The sequence below is a fragment of the Montipora capricornis genome, chromosome 8 (genome assembly GCF_036669925.1).
Source record: "Montipora capricornis isolate CH-2021 chromosome 8, ASM3666992v2, whole genome shotgun sequence".
NCBI lineage: Eukaryota > Metazoa > Cnidaria > Anthozoa > Scleractinia > Acroporidae > Montipora > Montipora capricornis.
This window is the reverse complement of record NC_090890.1, coordinates 940,716-960,715: the sequence shown is the minus strand read 5'-3', so window position 1 is coordinate 960,715 and position 20,000 is coordinate 940,716. Positions and strand designations below refer to the sequence as shown.

Sequence of the window (20,000 nt, the reverse complement as noted above, 5' to 3'; positions counted from 1 at the left end):
TGATGACTTAGAATATAGCATGCAAAATCAGAAAGAATACACTTACTGGCTTTGGTTTTCCTTTTTTGTACTTTAAGGAGACTGTCTATGAGTTCTTTTCCCCTCCTTTGAGTTTCTACAAGAGATAAAAATTAAGAACAATAATTTACTTTGTAAATTTCATTAATAATTCATAAGAGTTCTGATCAATTAATAGGCAGTATTTGAGTCACAAGTGCACCTCTGTAAACCCCAATACAAATCAACTGGGGTTGATGAATTATTAATCAGTTGTATTAACTTTTGATAGAGACTCCTACTCAGCTAATTAGTATTCATTAACCAATGTTTTTGCTGGCCAGTGTTTTTCTATTTGTATATTTTTGTGTCTATGTAAGGTTTTTGGTGCAATTAGTTTTACTGACACCTATTCAAAACTCTTGCTATGCTCCTTGTCAAGGGCAGTGTTGCTATACCCTTCAACAATAACTTCTGTTTTCAAATCCTCCAGTCACGTTCCAATGTAAATGGCAGATTTACCACATTAGAAAGAGAGATCTGAGATCTCTAAAAGAGGACAAGTGCATTACAGCAATTTATGCATTACCAAACCTGATTGAACTGCTTTTTATCATTTTATTACTCCTTAGATTAGGCGATACTAAGTAACTATACATTTTTAAATATTTTAGATCAGTTGAAACTAAGTAATTTTAAATTTGTAAATATCTAGATTCAAAACATCTTTTTTTCTTTTGTATTTGGAATGTTCTTTTAGTGTCCAAACTTAGCTTAACGCTCAATCATTCATTCATTCATAAGTGAAATAGAATCCCATTGAAAACACATAATTTTAGCCACCCTGTATGTTTTTAATGAAGGCAATCCAAATATATCCCAATTTTTTTTTCAACCACCTAAGCAACTTCAAAAGTGAAGAGATAACAATAGGCGGAAATCTCACTTTGGGTCTGGACATTGATAAGGACAACAAAGGGGGTCGCTACAGAACATACTTCAAATCCGCTTAACTAATTAGAAAAGTACTGCCAACCAAGATCTTGTGGATGACTTGAGAACCCTAAATCCAAACTCTCGCAAATTCACTTGGTGCCAGCATAAACCTAAAATTCATTGCTGACTAGTGTTTTGCCAAGTAAGGCAAAGCCATTTCATTTTGTTTTAAAACAGACCATTCCTTGATAACAATCCATACGGCAATGCATTCCAACCAACACAGCCCAGGATACTGGAACCTTCCCTCTTGGATAATGATTAGTCATAAACAAAATCTGGATAACAATTAGAAGTGCTAATGATGAATATTATTTTGTTTGGTTTTGTTATGTTTTGTCTTTTCAACTTTATTGGTTGAAGTCTCTCTTCCAAAGAAATAGTTGCAGGTCAGAAGTAAAAATATAACAAAAACAAAAACAAAAGACCAAAACGTAAGGTGCAAATGTGACTTGGAGTCTCATGCAAGGCACCTCCCAACTAAATCAGCAAAAGTCTTAAGGCATGCATAAATTATTAAAGTGTACTGTAAGACCATGGTTTGTTGGGGTCAAAGACATTTGCTAATTCATCTTTGCACAAATAAGTTACACTATTCTTTAAAGTCTTTGGGTCGATTATTAAAACATAGTTTAGACAATGTTTAACAAAACCATGTTCTAAGCCATTTTCAACATTGCCAACAGTCATATCTAAATATTGTCTGCTGCTGACGGTAACAAGAAGGTTTGCATTCCAGACTAGACAGCAATTTATCTACTTAAAAAATACTGCTTATAAACAGATTTGGAGGTCCACTGACTGTCTTAAGCCACGGCCTAAGTTAGACTTCACTTAAATAACTGGCCCTTTATGTTTAGTTACTCGTTGGGCTGACAAACATTTCAGGACTTTATCGCTACTACTTAAGGTGAAAGCAGCATCCATAACTGCCAAGATCACAGAAGCTCCCAGTGGACTAGCCTGCGAGCAGGCTCTCTCTCTGCGGCGGGAGAGAAAGAGAGCCTGCACGCATCCCTCTCAATTTTGAATGCCGCCTCCTGAAGTCACGCTGAGTGAGCTGTCACAAATTAGCCAATCAGCGCACACCCGAAGTAAACATTGATATAAACAGTAAGCCACGGAATGTGTATTTCAAATCGCTGGAAGCAGAAACTCCCAAAAATTGAAAAGGAAGGAAGCCTTCGCCAGAAAATCCTAACAATTACTGCAGATGCTGTAAAGCGTACAGTACCGCTCGAAACTATTAGTGCATTTGCATGCGGTAATACCTCGTCTTTGCCGATAGTGTTTACCGCGAAATCACCTAGGTTGGACGAAAACCGCAACCGAGGCAAAGACGAAAGCAACCGAATGCCGCGGCCGACTTAATTGCGGTAATGTGCCGCAAGAAAACAATGGTACTTTGCAAAGCATTGTTTAATATTATCACACCTAGCTCCCCAAGGTAAAGAATGAATATCCAAGCTGTTTTTCACAGCACCGACGCAACGCAACGCACTGTTAAATATGTTCATCTCATTTGTGCCGTGACAGCTGAGAACAGAGAATGTTGATAACCTTTCATGATGCCTAATTCTTACATCTTTATGTTTAATAACTTGTAAGTTTTCCGCTATCATGATGAACAGTTCTTCGAAAGGGGTAAAAGGACATTTCTTTTTAAAAAACTGTGTGGATTATGCGTAACTGTGCAACTGGTCCGACAGGAAATATGTATATTTAGAATAAAAAGCGCTTCAAATTTTGCGTCCGGTCCAAATAGAAATGTTTACGGGATAGTTGTTGAAAAGCTCTAACTTTGAACTAAACCTTACTACAACATGTAATGACTTAAAGATTACACCAGCGAAGAACCCTAACTGTATTCCCGAAGCTCCTGACCACTCCTTGTCGCGCGTTAATTACGATCATTTCTGATTCAAAATATTAAGTGGCAGGTAATTCAGCAGTTGAGCTTGAAATTCAGAAATATTCATTCCTCTGAATTGTTATGATTAACTTAAATTAATGCTTCAACGATCACACGATAGACGAGTTCAATGAAGCCTCTGCCAATTTGGCGAGTTAAAACGTAAATAAACTAAGCTGCATGCTTCCGTCACGCAAGCGAGAGCGATAGCTCATGAAATACGCTGTTCGATTCAAACTGCTTGACAAGTTTGTAACAAATGGAGAGCCACTTTGCTCGAACGGCTGACAATTACTTGTAAAGTTAATCGTTTTCTTTCATCTTTCGGGCGATAAGATCGAAATGACTTTCGCGTATCTTTCAAGGCCGGCCGCTAGACGAGCGGCGTCACCGGCCGTTAAGACGAGTTTTCCCAAACACGTGTAAATTTCTTGATAGAATTTCTGCTGATCTTTATAACATATGTATTAGGCAGATTTCGAACAACTTTTAGAAATCTTGTCGTTTGCTGGAAAAAGAAAAACGATCAACGCTTTATGAATGCGACTTTATTATAATCGAATGTGCCAAACTTCGCAGATTGTAAATACGGCAAATACGCATACTAATTATCGCTGCGATTGATCCGCAAAAATATGCAGATTTCTTTAGCATACTGCGTCCTGCGTCCGCGGCGTAAATCAACCGGAAAAAATCTAGGTAAAACCTCGGCTTTCGGTTACCGTAGACGAGGTTTTACCTCGGTCAAACTGGGGATTGAACCTGCGGTTTCACCCAGTCAGAACCGCGGCAATTATGCACAAATAGTTTCGAGCGGTACTGCAGCTGAATATTCTGTACCGGTAATTCATCGAAGTCCATCTCCACGGAAAATGTGTTTCATTCGTCAGTGAAATGTTTAGCACAGAAACTTAAAACAACGGAAATCGTAATAGGACTAATAGAGAAATGCCTTTTCCCACTGTGTGTGACCACAACCACCGCCACATTTTGGTAAAGCGAAGCGGAGTTATCCTTTTTGATTTATTTTAATGGCATACAGGCATCACAAATACTACATTACACTTTAATGCTAGACAGATACAAAAGATATTCTAATACCTACACCACTTTATTTCAAGTGGTAGAGCATTTGTGATTACAGATACATATTTCACTAATTCCATAATAATTATTTGAAAATTGGAATATTTTGTTTTTAAGTGTATTGGAGTATTGCGGAGTTAACAGGAGATCAAGCAATCATCTGTGAAAGCCGCCTTTTCCGCTTAACTAAATTCTTGCTAAAATCGTGTAGAGTTCCTTTATTGTTAAATCAGCAACTGAGGCAGCTGAAAGGCCCAAGCTTCTGTCAAAATGTAATCAGCGATACTTTTTTGCAGAGGACAGTAAACTACCACAGTGACATGATGTCACCCTTGTTCTATTTTGACCGCTACTAAGAACCGTTGGAAAATCCTGTAGATAACAGAGACAAGGCTTCCTTTCCTTCCAGCAGAGAAGCCATTGCATTGCGTTAAGTTAGGGTAATATTGCAACATTCTACGATTTTCTCATGCAGAAATGTATACATTTCTGATCACTTTATCTCTGCGAACCGAAGTGGCTTTCTTGTTGTCAGAGCTTGTCAGTGGTGACGTCACCAAGCAATTTAATTTCAGCCAACCAGTATTTTGCGTCCAAAAATTGGACGTGACAAAATACAAAGCCATGCAGGCAGGCTCTCATTTTACCCCAACCCCGGGTACCTCGGAGAGCCTGCTCACAGGCTACCAGTCAACATGATAGCTCAACTGGTAGTGCACTGCACTGGCATCGCAGAGGTCCAGGTTAGAGTCCCGTTCAGGCCTGAATTTTTGAAAAACTGAACTTGGGTAACTTTCTTACATCAGGAGGGATGCTATTCCAAAACTTAGAACATAGCATGCAAAGTTAAAAAGAATACACTTACTGGCTTTGGTTTTCCTTTCCTGTGCTTTTTAAGGAGACTGTCTATGAGTTCTTTTCCCCTCCTTTGAGTTTCTACAAGAGATAAAAATTAAGAACAATAATTTACTTTGTAAATTTCATTAATAATTCATAAGAGTTCTGATCAATTAATAGGCAGTATTTGAGTCACAAGTGCACCTCAGTGAACCTCAATACAAATCAACTGGGGTTGATAAATTATTGATCAGTTGTATCAACTTTTGATACAGACTCCCACTCAGCTAATTAGTATTCATTAACCAATGTTTTTGCTTGCCAGTGTTTTCCTATTTGTATACTTTTGTGTCTATGTAAGGTTTTTGGTACCCTGGATTCCAGAGGTTATTTTCTCGTTATGAAAAGAGCTACAAAAGAGCGAGTCGTGAAGTGGCGAGAAAAACCTCTGGTACAGGCTGTTAACCCTTCTGAACATGCCGCTCCAATCACGTTGCGCTTTCCACTTCCAGAGTCAGTTTTTGACCCTGGAGATTTTATTGGTCAATCGACAAACCGTTCTTTATAAGGACTGCCATTGGTTAAGTCAAGAGGGATGATCAAACCAGTTTTTCACTGACCAGTGTAATACAAGAAGACTATGAACGTGACAGTGATGATCGTGACCCAATAATCACAACTTCATAGCTGGCAGATTGAGGTTGACAGACAGACAGACAGACAGTTTTTCTCTAAAACATAAACAGGTTTACAGAGAAGTATAATGAAGACTTAATGAGAAAAGGGCAAAAATAGTTAAACTAATACCTTGCCCTAACAGTTGGAAACATATAAAAATTACCTAATTAATTAAGTGGATACAAAAGAATAAAACACACAGTACACACACACACACATGCATAAAAGCAATATATAAATTAAATATGAGCAAAATAAAGCAACCATGTCAATCAGCATTTATTAGTATTGGGATAAGTAATGACTGAAAAGGGAATTCTTTAAAAGTTTTTTTAGAATGCCTAGAGCGGATGGAAAGGATTGAGGTTAAGTTGTCTCTGACGCTGGATGAATATTTGCTGTTGAGTGGCCTTAAAGGGGGCGTAATCGAACACAAACGCTTTGATTTTGTCTGGGAAGTTGGCAAAGGTGTGAGCTTCTGACATCTTTACACTTCAATGCCTCGAGTCCACGGCTCCACGTAAAGTTCTTGAGATGTTTTCAGTTCTAATTCCAGGACTTGAATGCAATTTTCTTATTTCTCCAACTCACATTTGCATTTGTATCAAATAATACAGTGTAGCTGCGTGAAACACTTCAACAAAAAACTCAGAAACGATGTATCGCACAGACTTGAGAACTGGTGAGGTGATTTATGAATTTGTCTCCTACAATATTCCAAGTTTTTGGCTTATTTCATTGAACAATTTCGATTTTATTTTTTTGTTATGTGCCAGTGATGACGATCTATTCACTCAACCGTGAGAATTTCCCAGTGGAGTGACCAGTTAACATTGCAAAAATGTTTTTTTATCACGTGGATAACATCCGTTTGCCCAAGTTTCTAAAATAAGCTCCTACTCTGGAAGTCAATCAAAATAAGTTAGTTTGCATGGAAGTGAGGCTTTTAATGGCCTGTACCAGAGGTTTTTCTTGCTGCGTCGCAACTTGCTCTTTTGCTGCTCTTTTCATAGTGAGAAAATAACCTCTGGAATCCAGGGTAGGTTTTTGGTGCTATTAGTTTTACTGACACCATCAACCATCTTAGCAACTTCAGAAGAGAAGAGATAACAATAGGCGGAGATCTCAATTTGGTTCTGGACATTGATAAGGACAACAAAGGTGGTCAATACAGAACGTACTTCAAATCCACTAAACTACAGTGTAATTAAGGAAAGTATTGCCGACCAAGATTTTGTGGATGACTGGAGAACCCTAAATCCAAACTCTCGCAAATTAGCTTGGTGCCAGCATGAACCTGAAATTCATTGCTGACTAGTGTTTTGCCAAGTAAGGCAAAGCCATTTCATTTTGTTTTAAAACAGACCATTCCTTGATAACAATCCATACGGCAATGCATTCCAACCAACACAGCCCAGGATACTGGAACCTTCCCTCTTGGATAATGATTAGTCATAAACAAAATCTGGATAACAATTAGAAGTGCTAATGATGAATATTTGTTTTGTTTTTTTCAACTTTATTGGTCAAAGTCTCTCTTCCAAAGAAATAGTTACAGGTCAGAAGGAAAAACAAAAAAAGACCAAAAGATAACATGCAAATGGCACCTGGAGTACCAGGCAAGGCACCTCCCAACTAAATCAGTAAAAATCTTAAGAAATGCATAAACTATCATTGCCAGTGGCACACACAATAATGTGCAAGACCCCATGAGCATGCTTTGTCAGGGTCAAATTTGATTCTGCGATTAAAGAAGGAATACTGATAGGTAGCTGTTTTGCAGAAAGGCATTTCCAAGTATGTTATATCATATGATTGAGATCATAGAGTATGGCCATGACTAACACTACAGTGTATCAATAAAACTATTTATCAATGTCAATATACATGTAGCTATATAAAGCCTTATAAAGAAATACTTAATTCTTGACCTCGCAGTCAAGTGACAGCAGCATTAACCCTGCTTTGATGTGGGAAATGATTAACCACAAGATCAGTGAACAGTCCATTCAACATGCTAAGGAACAAAAAATACAAAAAAGAAGATCTGAAATAGAACAAGTTATAACTGCAATACAAGAGTTCCTTGATTCCAACAGAAATTTAATCCAAGAAATTAAATTAAAATGTCAGAGGGTATTTTCGTCACTCCACAGTAAATCTGATAAGACATTTGGAAAATCAAACTGTCTGTATTTGCACAAAATCCTAAGAAACTGACAACATATTTAGAAAGAAAAAGCAACTTGTACCGGTAATTGTATTTTTTGAATTATGACTACAAAATGTTTACCATCAATGTTTCTGCATACTTTGTCATAAATTACTATAAATTTTGATATCAGCTGTTGCAGAGGGGAAAGTAATTATTTGTATTACTGTTACAAAGAGGAGTACAGAAATTTTGCTGCACTGGTGTGTAACACAAACTGCTTAACACAACATACCTAAGACCTTGGCTAAAATATAAATTTCTATCAGTGTGACAGCAGTAGGCATCCTTCTAGAGGCTACTTTCTCCTCTGACAAAATCAATTTCCCCTTTCTAAATTTTCTCATTTTAGGACAAGGTTTATTTGTTCCACACTTTTTAATAAAAGTTCTTTTAGGCTACTATATGTATTTAACAGAAACTGGGAAATTTTGCTGTGGAGGGGAATTTTTTTATGGAGAGGAAGTCAGTCTCTAAATTCTGTCTAGATTGGTTAAAGACATCATTTTTTCTCTCACAAGTTCAGCATCCTAGACATGCCTAATAATGTTCTATTTCAATTTTGCCTATGGTACAATAATTACTGTTCTGAATCACTATACCCGTTGCTAATTGCACTTAGCTTTTTACCCCATGTGTTCGTTCAATGCCAAGGCACACATTTTTAAGCATCACCACTTCAAAAAACATAATTATTGTAAAAATCAAACAGCATCAAATGGCAAAGCTCATCAGTGACCCAAAATCAATTTTCAGCATTACAAAAATCCTATTACTTTTTCTTTTTTTTTCGGGCCATGCTCTGGCTGTGCACGCGTAAGATTTCTCTGTCTCATAGAAGGCAGTGGGATTCAAGCTCGGTATCTCCTTCCGATGCAATCACGATGACCACTAAACCAAGGAAGACTGTGACAGATTGACAGGAAAATACAGAACAAAATAAAGAGTTGTGTGCGTGACTGGAAATGAGTTTTTGTGCTTTTGTGGCATTGTAATGCAATATCCGGTTATTGTATGACTTTGTAACAGATACCGTCATTTTATAATTTTCCCTGTGTGTTCCTGTTTGTGAGCAGCAGGTTCTGCTCTACTTGTTTTCCTTTTTGTCGGAGGTGGCGAAGCACCTTGTAACTAACGCCACATTATCAGCTTAGACCACGGGCCACTGTTTGCTCTTTGCAAAATGACTTGCTAACAACCCCGCCAGCGGTGAGATACAACGTACATGAAAATTTTGCTTGCAATTGTTTCATGGAAAATACCGCATGGTCAAAGATGGTGCAAAAACTTGAGATTTCATTGCTGAGAAAAGCTGCATATTCCTTATTTTCTGGAAGTTTCCATTGAATGAAAAGCGATCAGGACGAAAGTACATTATATATTATAACATTTGATGTCATTCGTGAAAAGACAAAACAAGTGTTAATAGGAATGAAAAACATTCTCAACCAAGATCTACTTCTTGTTCCATGAAACAGTGTTAACAGCCATCACTGTTAACCCCCCGTCCTTCAGCATGTGGTGGTCTTGGATTGCATGCCAAGCCAGTTTATAAAGCTATTGAGAAAACTGCAAAGTTGATGAAAGAGGTTGACAGTAACCTGAAAATTGAGGAGTGATGTTTTTATGCCAACAAGCCTGGAGACATCTTAGGCCAATCAAATGGCTATGACTGTAGTGTTTTTACTTGCCTCTATGCTAGAAGTCTTGTTAATGAGAGCCCTATGATTGTCCCTGACAAGCAGAACATTTCTGACGTCAGAGGTTAAGTGAACCTTAAACTACACAGAAATACATTGTTGCCTGCATTTACATGTATCCCTCCCTCCTGGCTTAAACATGGAAGAGTACTACACAGTTGACTATGTTAACTGTTACTATTTGGCAGGGTTCCTAACATTCAGGGTGAATTTGTCAAATTCAACTTTCTGCATAGTGTTCGGCATGGTACAAACACAGGCAATACCTTTTATTGGCCCATGAGGGATGATGTTGCTGATATTCATCGACGTGTAAGCTGTGTTTTTTATGGACCAGTTCATTTAATTAATAGGCAACAGCCCTTTCACTATTATGGAAAATGAGAAAGTTAAGAAAGTTTTCCATTATATCCAGAGGCACTGATCGTCTTTTAAATAGATAATTTCTGTGATCTTTAAAATTACAGAATGGTTATTGCTTTTTCTTTTTGAACTTACAAAGCTGAGAGTTAGTGATGTAGCCTTTTCTGATCACCTTAATTATCTTTGGGTGATTAACATTGCTGACATTACCACGCTCTTTCAACTTGTGACATTTTTACAATAATATCAATATCAAATGTAAACCACTCACTGTCACAAATGGCAAAAAGTTTTAGATGAATGTACTTCTTAGCTTGAAAAATGTGGCACAGTAATTAGAGTGAGAATGTTAACACTAGCTTAATAGCTTCTTTAAAATAAATGTCTTGAAATGGACAAGTTTTCCCCTCCACAACTTTCCCTCTACAACAGAAGATGATATTCTTTGATCCCACTGCATTGAAAGGACACTAACTACTTTTGTCTTCTTTTGTGACCTCTTAAATGACCATAAATTAAAGAAAAAAAAGGGAACTGTAGGACTTGGGCTTTCAGTTGAAAATTCAAAGAAATATAAGAAATTAAAACCCCAAAAGTACAAAATTTCTGTTCCCCTTCGCAATGGTCATTGTATGAAGCCCTGTGATCTTAGCAACGCTTGCTGGAGAAAAGCAGTCTCACTAGGTCACTGGAAGAAAGACACCAATTCCTATCAATTTATAACATGACAGATGTCTCTTAATTTACCCTCCGCAACAGACAGATTACTATGAAATGACCCTGGAAAAAACAATGGAGTTAACAGTCAGCCAAAGATCGCAGGGGACAAATAAGGAGATTTTAACCTACTGCCAAAGCTTTTACGAAGATGTCTATAAATCCCATATTAACGGACAGGTTTTGGACAGTCTATTTTGTAATTTCATTGAAGAAATAAATGTTAACACTCTAAGCAAAGACTAAAAAGAAAATTGGGAAGGCATACCAACCCAAGCAAAACTTCTACAGGCATTAAAAGCACAGAATCAGATAAATCACCAGGTTTAGACAGCACTCCTGCAGATTTTTATTGGCATGATATTTCAGATTACTTCTTAAACTAAATTACTTATTTGTTCAAACAGGGACACTTTCCCTCACACAAAAATGAGGAATTATTGAGCTCATTCCAAAGAAAGATGCAAAACCTTTCTTTATCAGAAACTGGTGCCCAATAATTATTATGCTCCTTAATTGTGACTACCTAGCAACAAAACCTCTTGCAAACCTTCTTAAAAAATTTCTACCAAAGCTGATAAACAGTGATCAAACTGGATTTATGAAAGGCCCTTTATTGGAGACAACATTCATCTAATTAATGGACTTATTACACTGCAGAAGAAAATCTTCCAGGGCTACTGCTGTTTTTAGATTTTGAGAAAGCATTTGACACCATAGAATGGACCTTTCTTCAAAAAACGGTCAGTTGCTGTAGATTTATTTTCGCTTTGTATTGCATTAATTTTCACACAAACACTGCTGCTGTCTTCAAGGTACAATTAGGATAGTCTGTGTTGTGAGCCATGCAACTAAAACACATCAATACTTTCTTTTTTTCATTACAAGTGTATTCCAATCTTTAACCAACGACAACTTTTCAGATCAGCTTTAATGAAAGATTACAGACAGGTGATAGGGTGACCAACTTCACATTATCCAATCAAACACAAGAAAAATCAATCTACTGCTCCAGATTGGATACTCCACAAGAATGAAATATTGTGAATTAATTAAAATTGGTCTGCTTGCCAAACATGGTAGACACGTGGAAATGATGATCGAAGCACAGACACAACCTTGTAGACCGATGATTGTTATTCTTTATTCACAACAGGTAACTTTCTAAAAACTAAAGTGGAAGATAAATGAAAGCTTACAATTGTGAACAATCTTTCCTTAGGCAATATTCTATTTAAGTTGAAAAAGTTGTCACCTTATTTACCATGTACAGTACTGTGCAAATGTAAGTTGACAGTCCCTCGAAGCTCGATCCGCGAAACTCGATCCTCGATTCTCGGCAGTTATAGACACTGAAGTCAAGAAAACATGAGCGGTGATAAAAAATCGCGCATACAGTGGAAGCGATCGTGAAAAATACATGTATTTCGATACTAAATGTCTGCAAATCTTAAAGGAAGTACTTGGAGATAAATTAAAATTTTAGTATCGCATAGTATCGTGTAAATACTTTTACATTCAAGTTTGTTTGCATTTTGTATGTTCGGTTGAAGACTTTTGCCGCCGCTTTCTGTTTACCGCAGATTCTTCGCAATGTGCATGGAGGCTTGACTCGTTATGAATGTGTTTCCAAGAAATTTTGGCGTCAAGATTAGGGCTCTTTATCAATAGAGTCCTGGTAATTCGGCAGTTATGAACACTGAAGTCGAGAAAACATGAGCGGTGATAAAAAATCGTGCATACAGTGGAAGCGATCGTGAAAAAGACAAGTAATTTGATACTGAATGTCTGCAAATATTAACAACAGCCGTGTGTCAAAAGCTTTTGTCTAATGCCATTGTTTCGCTTCCGAGAAGTCTCACCTAACCTTGAGATTTCTGATCAAGATCCTCGAAAAAAATTTTTGAGGGTCTCGAAACTTGATTCTCGAAAACATCGAGGATTGCAAATAGAGTTTCGAGTCGAGACTGTCAACTTACATTTGCACGGTACTTTACAGCACAAGAAAAGTTCTCATTGAGTCCTCGTTGTTTTTATCACATTTAAAAATCATTTTTCATGACAGAGCATCAGGGCTCGAGACTAACTTTTCAGCTAACTGGCCTAGTGGCTAGCATCAGGTCTGATTTCACTAGCCATTGCACTAGCCAGTCTCGTCATGCGCAGTTTCATTCATTTGTAAAAACTATCCAATCTCGACCCCAGAGCTCTTCTCTTGACTGAGGGAGAGAAGAGCTCTGGGGAACCCTGAAACAAGGTGTCTCCTCATCGGTTTTCGTGAAGAACAATCAAAACCGTCCTTAATTTGTGCATTCATGTTAGCACGATGAGTGAGCACAATTGCAAACACAACTCGCGCTTTTAGTAAATATTTCCATATTCTCATATCCATCCTCGCAACAGCGGCGCAAATATGCCGGAGTGTACGGTTTCTCGCATTTTTCTCCCAAAGCAAAGTTTTCGCGGCCCTGAGGTCAATTTTCACAGAAACGTTGCCATATTAAGCTTTGCAACTCACAAATGCAATGGAGTATGGAAAACGCGGAATAAAGTATATTAAGAAATAAACCGTACGTAAAAATAAACTGCTCGTTTGGAAGCCTGTTGAAAGGCTGTTCCTTTGATCACAAATTGAGCTATTTGCGATTGAAATTTCATGGTGAAAGCGCAATTTTACGCATTAAGCACAAAAGGAGCGGGACTGCGGGAAAATAATATATTAAATTGGATAAATTGGAAATTCGAAAAGACAGACTTGGCTCATATAAGATTCTTTTAAAAGTTTTAACAGCAATCTGTGCGTTTTGTGCTTGAGTGGTTTTCGGAGTCAATCACTGTGCTCGCAAGCAAGTTTCCTCTCTTTTAATGTGAGATTCACCATTCCCAATAAACAAGATAAGTCGCTCCATATTATCTCTTTCTTTTTTTTTTTTACTTTTGAAATTAATTATATTTTTGATTCAACTTCAAAACAAGTAAGTGATCTCTTTCCATATGTACACGTAACGTCGCAAACAGTTTGCGATGGTCGCAAACTATCACTTTTTGAGCCGATTGTGTTTGCGATTCTGTTTTCCATATGAGTGATTGCTTTACGCAACTTGATCTCGTGTTATCGTAAGAAAAGGGCGCAAAATCAAAAAGCAAAATTAGGTTTTTGCATCGTGTTTAACTTCTTCTTACGTTGGAGTTGTTGCGAAGAAGAGAGAGAATTGTCAAGAGACGTCACCAATTTTGGGTGCGATACATTTTACGATGAGTAGCAACGACTGCAGCACAGCCAGTATCAAATTTTAGTGCAGGAACTGGCTCTAAGTGATCGAGAACTTTACTATAGGTATATTTGGCGGGGTATTCCCTTACGATATTCACTAAATTCACACTGTTTAAAGTGTATCCTCATTGCCACAATCGTACTCGGACGCCATTTTGATTACTTATACTTGCCTCTAATTCGTCCAAACGTATTACGTGCACAAAGGTTATCGTCGAATGATCGCAAACAATCAAAAAAAGTTTACCATTGTGTTTCCATATCGTTTCCTCGCTTTTGCGTTGCTACTCGTCGCGAACAACACGTAACGATAGAGAACTTTCTATCTCTTTCGTCTTGTTGCGATCATCAACGATTGGTCGGGGATGAAGGTGAAAGGTGTTTCCATTTACGCAAACTGTTTGCGAACAAACTATCGGAAGGGGCTTGCAATTGTTTGTGACGGAGTTACGCGCATATGGAAACTAGGCACAGCAGCCGAGAAGTTCCGCATGATTTCACACGTGATTAATCGTTCGTAACGGGGCGCGGGGAAACGGTAATCCGCGTTGGTTTTCTATTCACTATTTTTTTTTTCAACTTATTTTTTTCTAAGGCAGTAAATTCCATAGAATCCGCTTACAGTTTCTGTTTTTGTTAGTTTCTATTCTCTCCTTCTGCCCCATTTATACCAAATAATTTTCATTTTTGCTTTTATCCAAAACTCCACTGCTTCACAACATTTACTGGCCCCATTGGCTAGTGAAAGCTCAAAATCTACTAGCCAAAACTGAAAATTCACTAGACTGGAACTAGTTGGCCCTGGAGCATGCATCAGTTTACAATCCAATATTTTACTACACACCGGGTCACGCCTGATCAAAGAACGCCATAATCATGGAACCATGACGGCATGGAAATATTATACGCTCGAAAAACATGAACCAAAAACAGGACTAAGCAATTCCCAAAATCATCTTTAAAAAAAGTTGAATTCTTGTCTCGCCAAGTCGAAGTTTTTGTTGATTCAAAAGGTCAGCACTTGCGAATTTGTCAGAAGATTTTGTACAACAGGACAGATGTTTCTCATGATGTTACGGATAGTTATTAATATGCCAAACAGAACCTGACTGGCTGTTTAAACAATGACTTCTTTGTTCCGTAGTTGGCAAATTTGAATATCAATAAATCATTTGAACCTGCTCAAATTTTGCATGAAAATTGGCAAGAGTTCTGTCTCGTATGGTTGCGCAGGAGAGGTTGAGTGAGAGTTTTGCGGTCAGCAATTACTATGTTTTTTCCAGCGGGCTCATATAAAAAAGGAAAAATAATATGATAAAAACTTGAATGAACGTTCTCTGGCTAAAAATATTTAAAAACTTGCAGGCTTTCGACCACTAGAACTGTGGTCTTTAATGGGCAAAAAGATTAAAAATGATTACAATAGAGTGAAATTAGGGATAAAGAGGTAATCAAGAATTTTTGTTAAAAAGAATGTGGTATGGTCCTGGCAGTGGCAAGAGAACTTTACTGTCTGTGTTAGGAGTGGTAGAGGTGTGCCAAGATTCTAGAAGTTTCCTGATACAGAAATTTCCTTTGTCAATGATTGATGCATGGTTGTTAGACCAAGCATGATTTTTCCTCATGACAAAGCTAAGCATCTACCTGTTTTGCCGATGTTATTCCACGAGCAGCTGCCTCAGGGGATTTTGTATTTATATCACCCACTTTCCTTTGTCTTCGTGCTCACTGCCTCACTATCAAAAGAAAAAAAGCCGAATTTTAATATATCGAAAAAGGCCTATTGACTTATACGAGGCAAGACCTTGCCTCTGGGATGTTTCCTCCAAAGACTATCACAGTAGTAGGGAAGTGACAGCCAAAAAACATAAGCATTAGAAATAAACATGCATAAACATGCTCACAAACTTAGCGGGCTTTAAGCATACAACAGAGAATCTTTCATTCTCTGTTTTCACTCTAAAACCGCTCGTACCAATTTATTTTCATAACACTTCGCGCATATTGTAGGACTTGAACGAGACTGAATAATCGCTTAAGACTTATGATAGAGCCAAGTTATAGGAGTAACTGCTGAATACCTTACCACTCCTCACGATCTAGTTAAAAAGTGTAGTTAACCGAACCGTAAAACGATCACACGATCGAGAAAAACCGGATCGTAACAAGAACGCTTTTGGAGTGGGGTATTCAGCAGCTAATAACTAGGCTCTATCATAAGTCTCGCGATTATTCAGTCTCGTTCACGTCCTACAATATGGGCGAAGTGTTTTCAGAGCCATTATATACTACGTTTGGACAACATTTGAGCAATACCATCTCAACTTCTTATACAGGCTGGAGGACAATCAAACGTTTCCAAAAGACCGAAATAACTAAGGCAACGAAACACAATGTTGTTCAGCCTTTACATGGATATGATCAACAAATTGGGCACAAATTCGTTTTGTAATCAAGGATATCCATTATTCAGAGTTTATGACTTACCATGAAAGCTTGACAGCTTTGACGGAACCGAACAGTGCAAGCGCTACTTCGTCAACTTTCATTTCTGTCCATGTGTGGCACTGATCACGCGGACACCCGTTTTTTAATTTGAAACGAGGCTAAACGTGCAAATTTATGCAACATCTGCGTACGGTACCGATCCGTAACCAACACCGCGGTAAAACGCACTGCGCATGAGTAAAAATTTAAGCTTCCGGTCAACACGCATTTCCGGTTACGTGTTTAAATCCAATGTAAACGAGCTAAAATCTCGTACTGCGAAGTTTGAAAGCAAAAAGTAAGAGTTAGCATAAGAAAGTGGGAGAAAGGTTTGTCTCGTTGAAAAGTTTATTTTTCATTTAAGTTTCAAGCGCTTGCACCAAGGGGTTTGGTGTTTGCACCAGCAACGAAATATGAGAGAATTTTGGGCGCGTTCGCGCTCGACAAGAGCAATTTTTTTTCGTAGTTCTCCTTGTTGCGTTGGTTTGGTTGTGCGGCTCACCCGCAAAAAAGTGTGGGAAAGCCAACAAAAGCAGTAGTAAATGTGCCGGCAAAAATATTTTTTGTCAGAAGAGTTAGCCAGAGCTGCCGAACTCCAAGTGGGTTCAACAGTTTGCCGTCTCCATTGGGACGAAATACGGAGGAGCAACAACAGGTGCTCGGTTCTTTCTTCAAAAGGTATTTATAAAATTATCTCGTACTATTTTGGAGTGTCATTTGCATTTAATGTACCTCACATTTTTATTTTACTCTTCTTGAATACAGTACAGTGCGGACAATTAAAACCTAAAATTCATTGTTGGGGTGCAGGTAGCAAAATGCTACCTCGGGCGGTTCAGTCTAAAATTGGTATATTTTGGAAACAAAAAAGGAAGTCACGAAAGCTGGGAAATATTATTTTGAAAAATTAATTGCCAAACGAATTTAAGGAAAAATAATAACTTTATAGACTGCAAAACAAGCACTTTATGCCACTTGACAAACTAATTTTTTTTAAGACCAAACCCTTAAAATTGTACCAATAATTTTGTCAAAAATTTTTGTCAAAAATTGCCATTTTTACAAATGGCTATTGAAATTCAGTAGTACTCCAATGTTGTCTCCACATTGAGGATTCAGGTAGAGGGGTGTCCAGGAATCCTATGACACTGACGTTTTGAAAAATTTCACTAAAAATGAACCTACTCCATTCTTCATTTAGTGGGGAGAGATGCTTTTTGGACATCCAATTTTCAGTCTTTGGATAGAAACAAACTCATCACTAATATGTCTATTTTTTATCATTTTGTTTAGATCTTGCAATTTACTCGCTCAATTTTAAGACTACACAAGAACTTAAAGCAGCAACACAGCAGTGGTGAAGGTCTCCAAAAAGTTCACAACCATTTCCAATTGCTGTTCCAAAGACTTACATTTCTACTAGCAGGGAGGATTTTACTGTAAAAAGAAAATTACTACAGCTAGTAACACACTTTCATCACATTGTAGTGGGTTAATGTGACAACAACAAAGACAATCAATCAAGAATAATTATTGATTTTATCTTCCAGCAATAAAAAGGAATTATTATTTTTAATTGCTGGAAGATAAAAAAACAGCAGGAGGATATAAAAGGAGGATATCAAATAATGTATCTTGAAAGATAAGAAAACTTGTTGAAGGGGATTCAGTGCCATCCTACAAAACTTTTCAGAAATTTCAACTTGGCCTAATAAATACTTCCAGTACAATAAATTATTGAACCTCTCTTTGTGGACTTGGGTAGCATCTCCGCGGCTCCAATAAGTTTTTAATCCGCCCTTCCGTCAGATGTAACTTTTAAAAAAGCTTATAACTTCATATTTCTGTAGTAATAATTCTTCAAGCATGTTGAACACGAGCATACTAACCTACATTTGAAAGGGGCATAATCCCACAGTGCATTTTTCTGGATAAGACTTTACAGAAATAATTCCTGTTACCTTTCCATATGGACAAAATACTTCAACTAATAATAATATTTTAGATATAACAAGTGTGCTGAATTTTTAGCGATTGCTTTTAATAATACTAATCTTTCCTACCATTCCCAAGTATGAGTAAATTAAGTTGAATACAGTAAGTGGTCACTGGTGAAGTAAACAAACTGCCCCAAGGGGACTCCCTTACAAAAATGACAGGAGTTTTTGTTGTACCTTTTTGGGGCAAAATTTGTGGATTTGTAGTGCTTGCAATGCTATGATCAATATCTGGAACTGTACATAGCAGAATTTGGTATGCCAGCAAATAACTTTTACTTCTGAATTATAAAATGCCAGTCATTTGTCACTTTAGAACTGGTTCCTTTGTAGGGGTTAAGATTTCGTTCGGCTACGTCCACTAAACAAGACTCTGTTACCTTCAAGGGTTGTTTTAAAAAAATTTCCAAGTACCCTGTCATTTTCATAGGGAAGACCCCTCCTGAGCAAATTGCATCCTTATGTTTGGGTTCCCATTGATTTAATGATAAAAGCAACATTGTTCTAAAATAATATTTAAATACCATTATAGTCTTTTTAACCTAACTTTTTTGCACAGTTTACTCCTTGAGCCACCAGCTTCAACTTTGATACTTATGAGCAGTTATAGTAATGGTGGAGGTTATTTGGTTCAACTAAAGAATAAGAAAGTCAAAGTAATAATCACATTAATGAGCTGTACCGCTGAGGTCTGTCAAATTTCCATCTGAGTAACCTGACAGCTCTTACAGTACTTCTCAATGTAAAGAAAAGGAATCTTGTGGACTTGAACAGTCCCAAACAGAAATGCTGTGTCTTCCAAATATGGTCACATGAATTCTTCAAGGCTGGCCTGCTGGCAGAACTTCAAATCCAGGAATAGTTTGAATATTGTTCCTGGGCTCCTTGAAATTGTGTACACTTTTTAATGGTTTGCCTTTAAACGTAACATTCACAATCTAATGCAAATACAACTGAGGCTGACAAGACATCAATATCCAGTGAAGCTATGATCTTCGCAGTTATGAGCGCAATTTTTGCAATTGCTTAGAGAAGCCTGAAAAATTCAGGACTTCAACGGGGTTTAAACCCCGTTGAAATCCTGAATTTTTCAGGCTTCTCTACGCAATTGCAAAAATTGCGCTCATAACTGCGAAGGTCATAGCTTCACTTGATTTCATATCCGCAGTTCATATATGATTCATTTCATATACCATTTCATCACATCAATATCCTTTATTTAAACACAACCAATATTAAAGAAATAATACATGCTTGTGGGGTTGTGTGCTAACGATAATCAAGATGCACTACAGGAAATAAAAACTTAACACTAACTATGTAAGAGACATAGGATATGAAGTAGAAATTAATTACTATCCACAGATCATATTGTAAATATTATAACAGGTTGATTGACAAGTCCTTTGCTCAAAATGGTAGAGCATAAAATTATTTGAAGTCCAGGAGGACCCAAGACGAGAAGTTATGATAAAAGCTGTAAACTTTTTTCTAAAATATTTTACTGTTATCAAACCCAATGAGACCTTATGCATGGGATTGTCCCTGTTTCTAGCTGCAGCTCCAAATCACGTAATATATTAATAAATTTTGTCATCTAAGAAAAGAACAACACGTGGGGTGTAACCAAAAACGTCCATGGTAATAATGTAATTCTTCATTTCAGGAACAACTATCCACTGTCAACCATCACATGACTCAAAACAGATTAACTTGATCTGACAACACATGACAGTCCCCTAAA

General features: G+C 37.4%; 1 protein-coding gene and 2 long non-coding RNA genes across 3 annotated transcripts in view; all 3 read right to left on the bottom strand.

The window, feature by feature from the left end:
• The window catches only part of LOC138059862 (putative ATP-dependent DNA helicase Q1), a 5,638-nt gene extending 3,955 nt beyond the window's left edge, over positions 1-1,683 (bottom strand). Inside the window, exons 1-2 of the mRNA XM_068905505.1 lie at positions 1,521-1,683; positions 47-115 (exon numbers count right to left, since the gene is read on the bottom strand). Coding sequence (XP_068761606.1) covers positions 47-115; positions 1,521-1,683 — 232 coding nt within the window. The remainder of the gene's footprint in view (positions 1-46; positions 116-1,520) is intronic.
• A 3,173-nt stretch (positions 1,684-4,856) lies between these two features.
• LOC138014617 (uncharacterized) lies at positions 4,857-16,362 on the bottom strand. Its single transcript, XR_011125341.1, has 3 exons — positions 16,260-16,362; positions 15,417-15,508; positions 4,857-4,927 (listed from the first exon to the last, which is right to left on the bottom strand). It is a non-coding gene; the product is annotated as an uncharacterized lncRNA (long non-coding RNA).
• Positions 16,363-19,898: 3,536 nt separating this feature from the next.
• The window catches only part of LOC138014616 (uncharacterized), a 1,028-nt gene continuing 926 nt past the window's right edge, over positions 19,899-20,000 (bottom strand). The window contains exon 2 of the long non-coding RNA XR_011125340.1: positions 19,899-19,995. This is a non-coding gene — a long non-coding RNA (uncharacterized lncRNA). The remainder of the gene's footprint in view (positions 19,996-20,000) is intronic.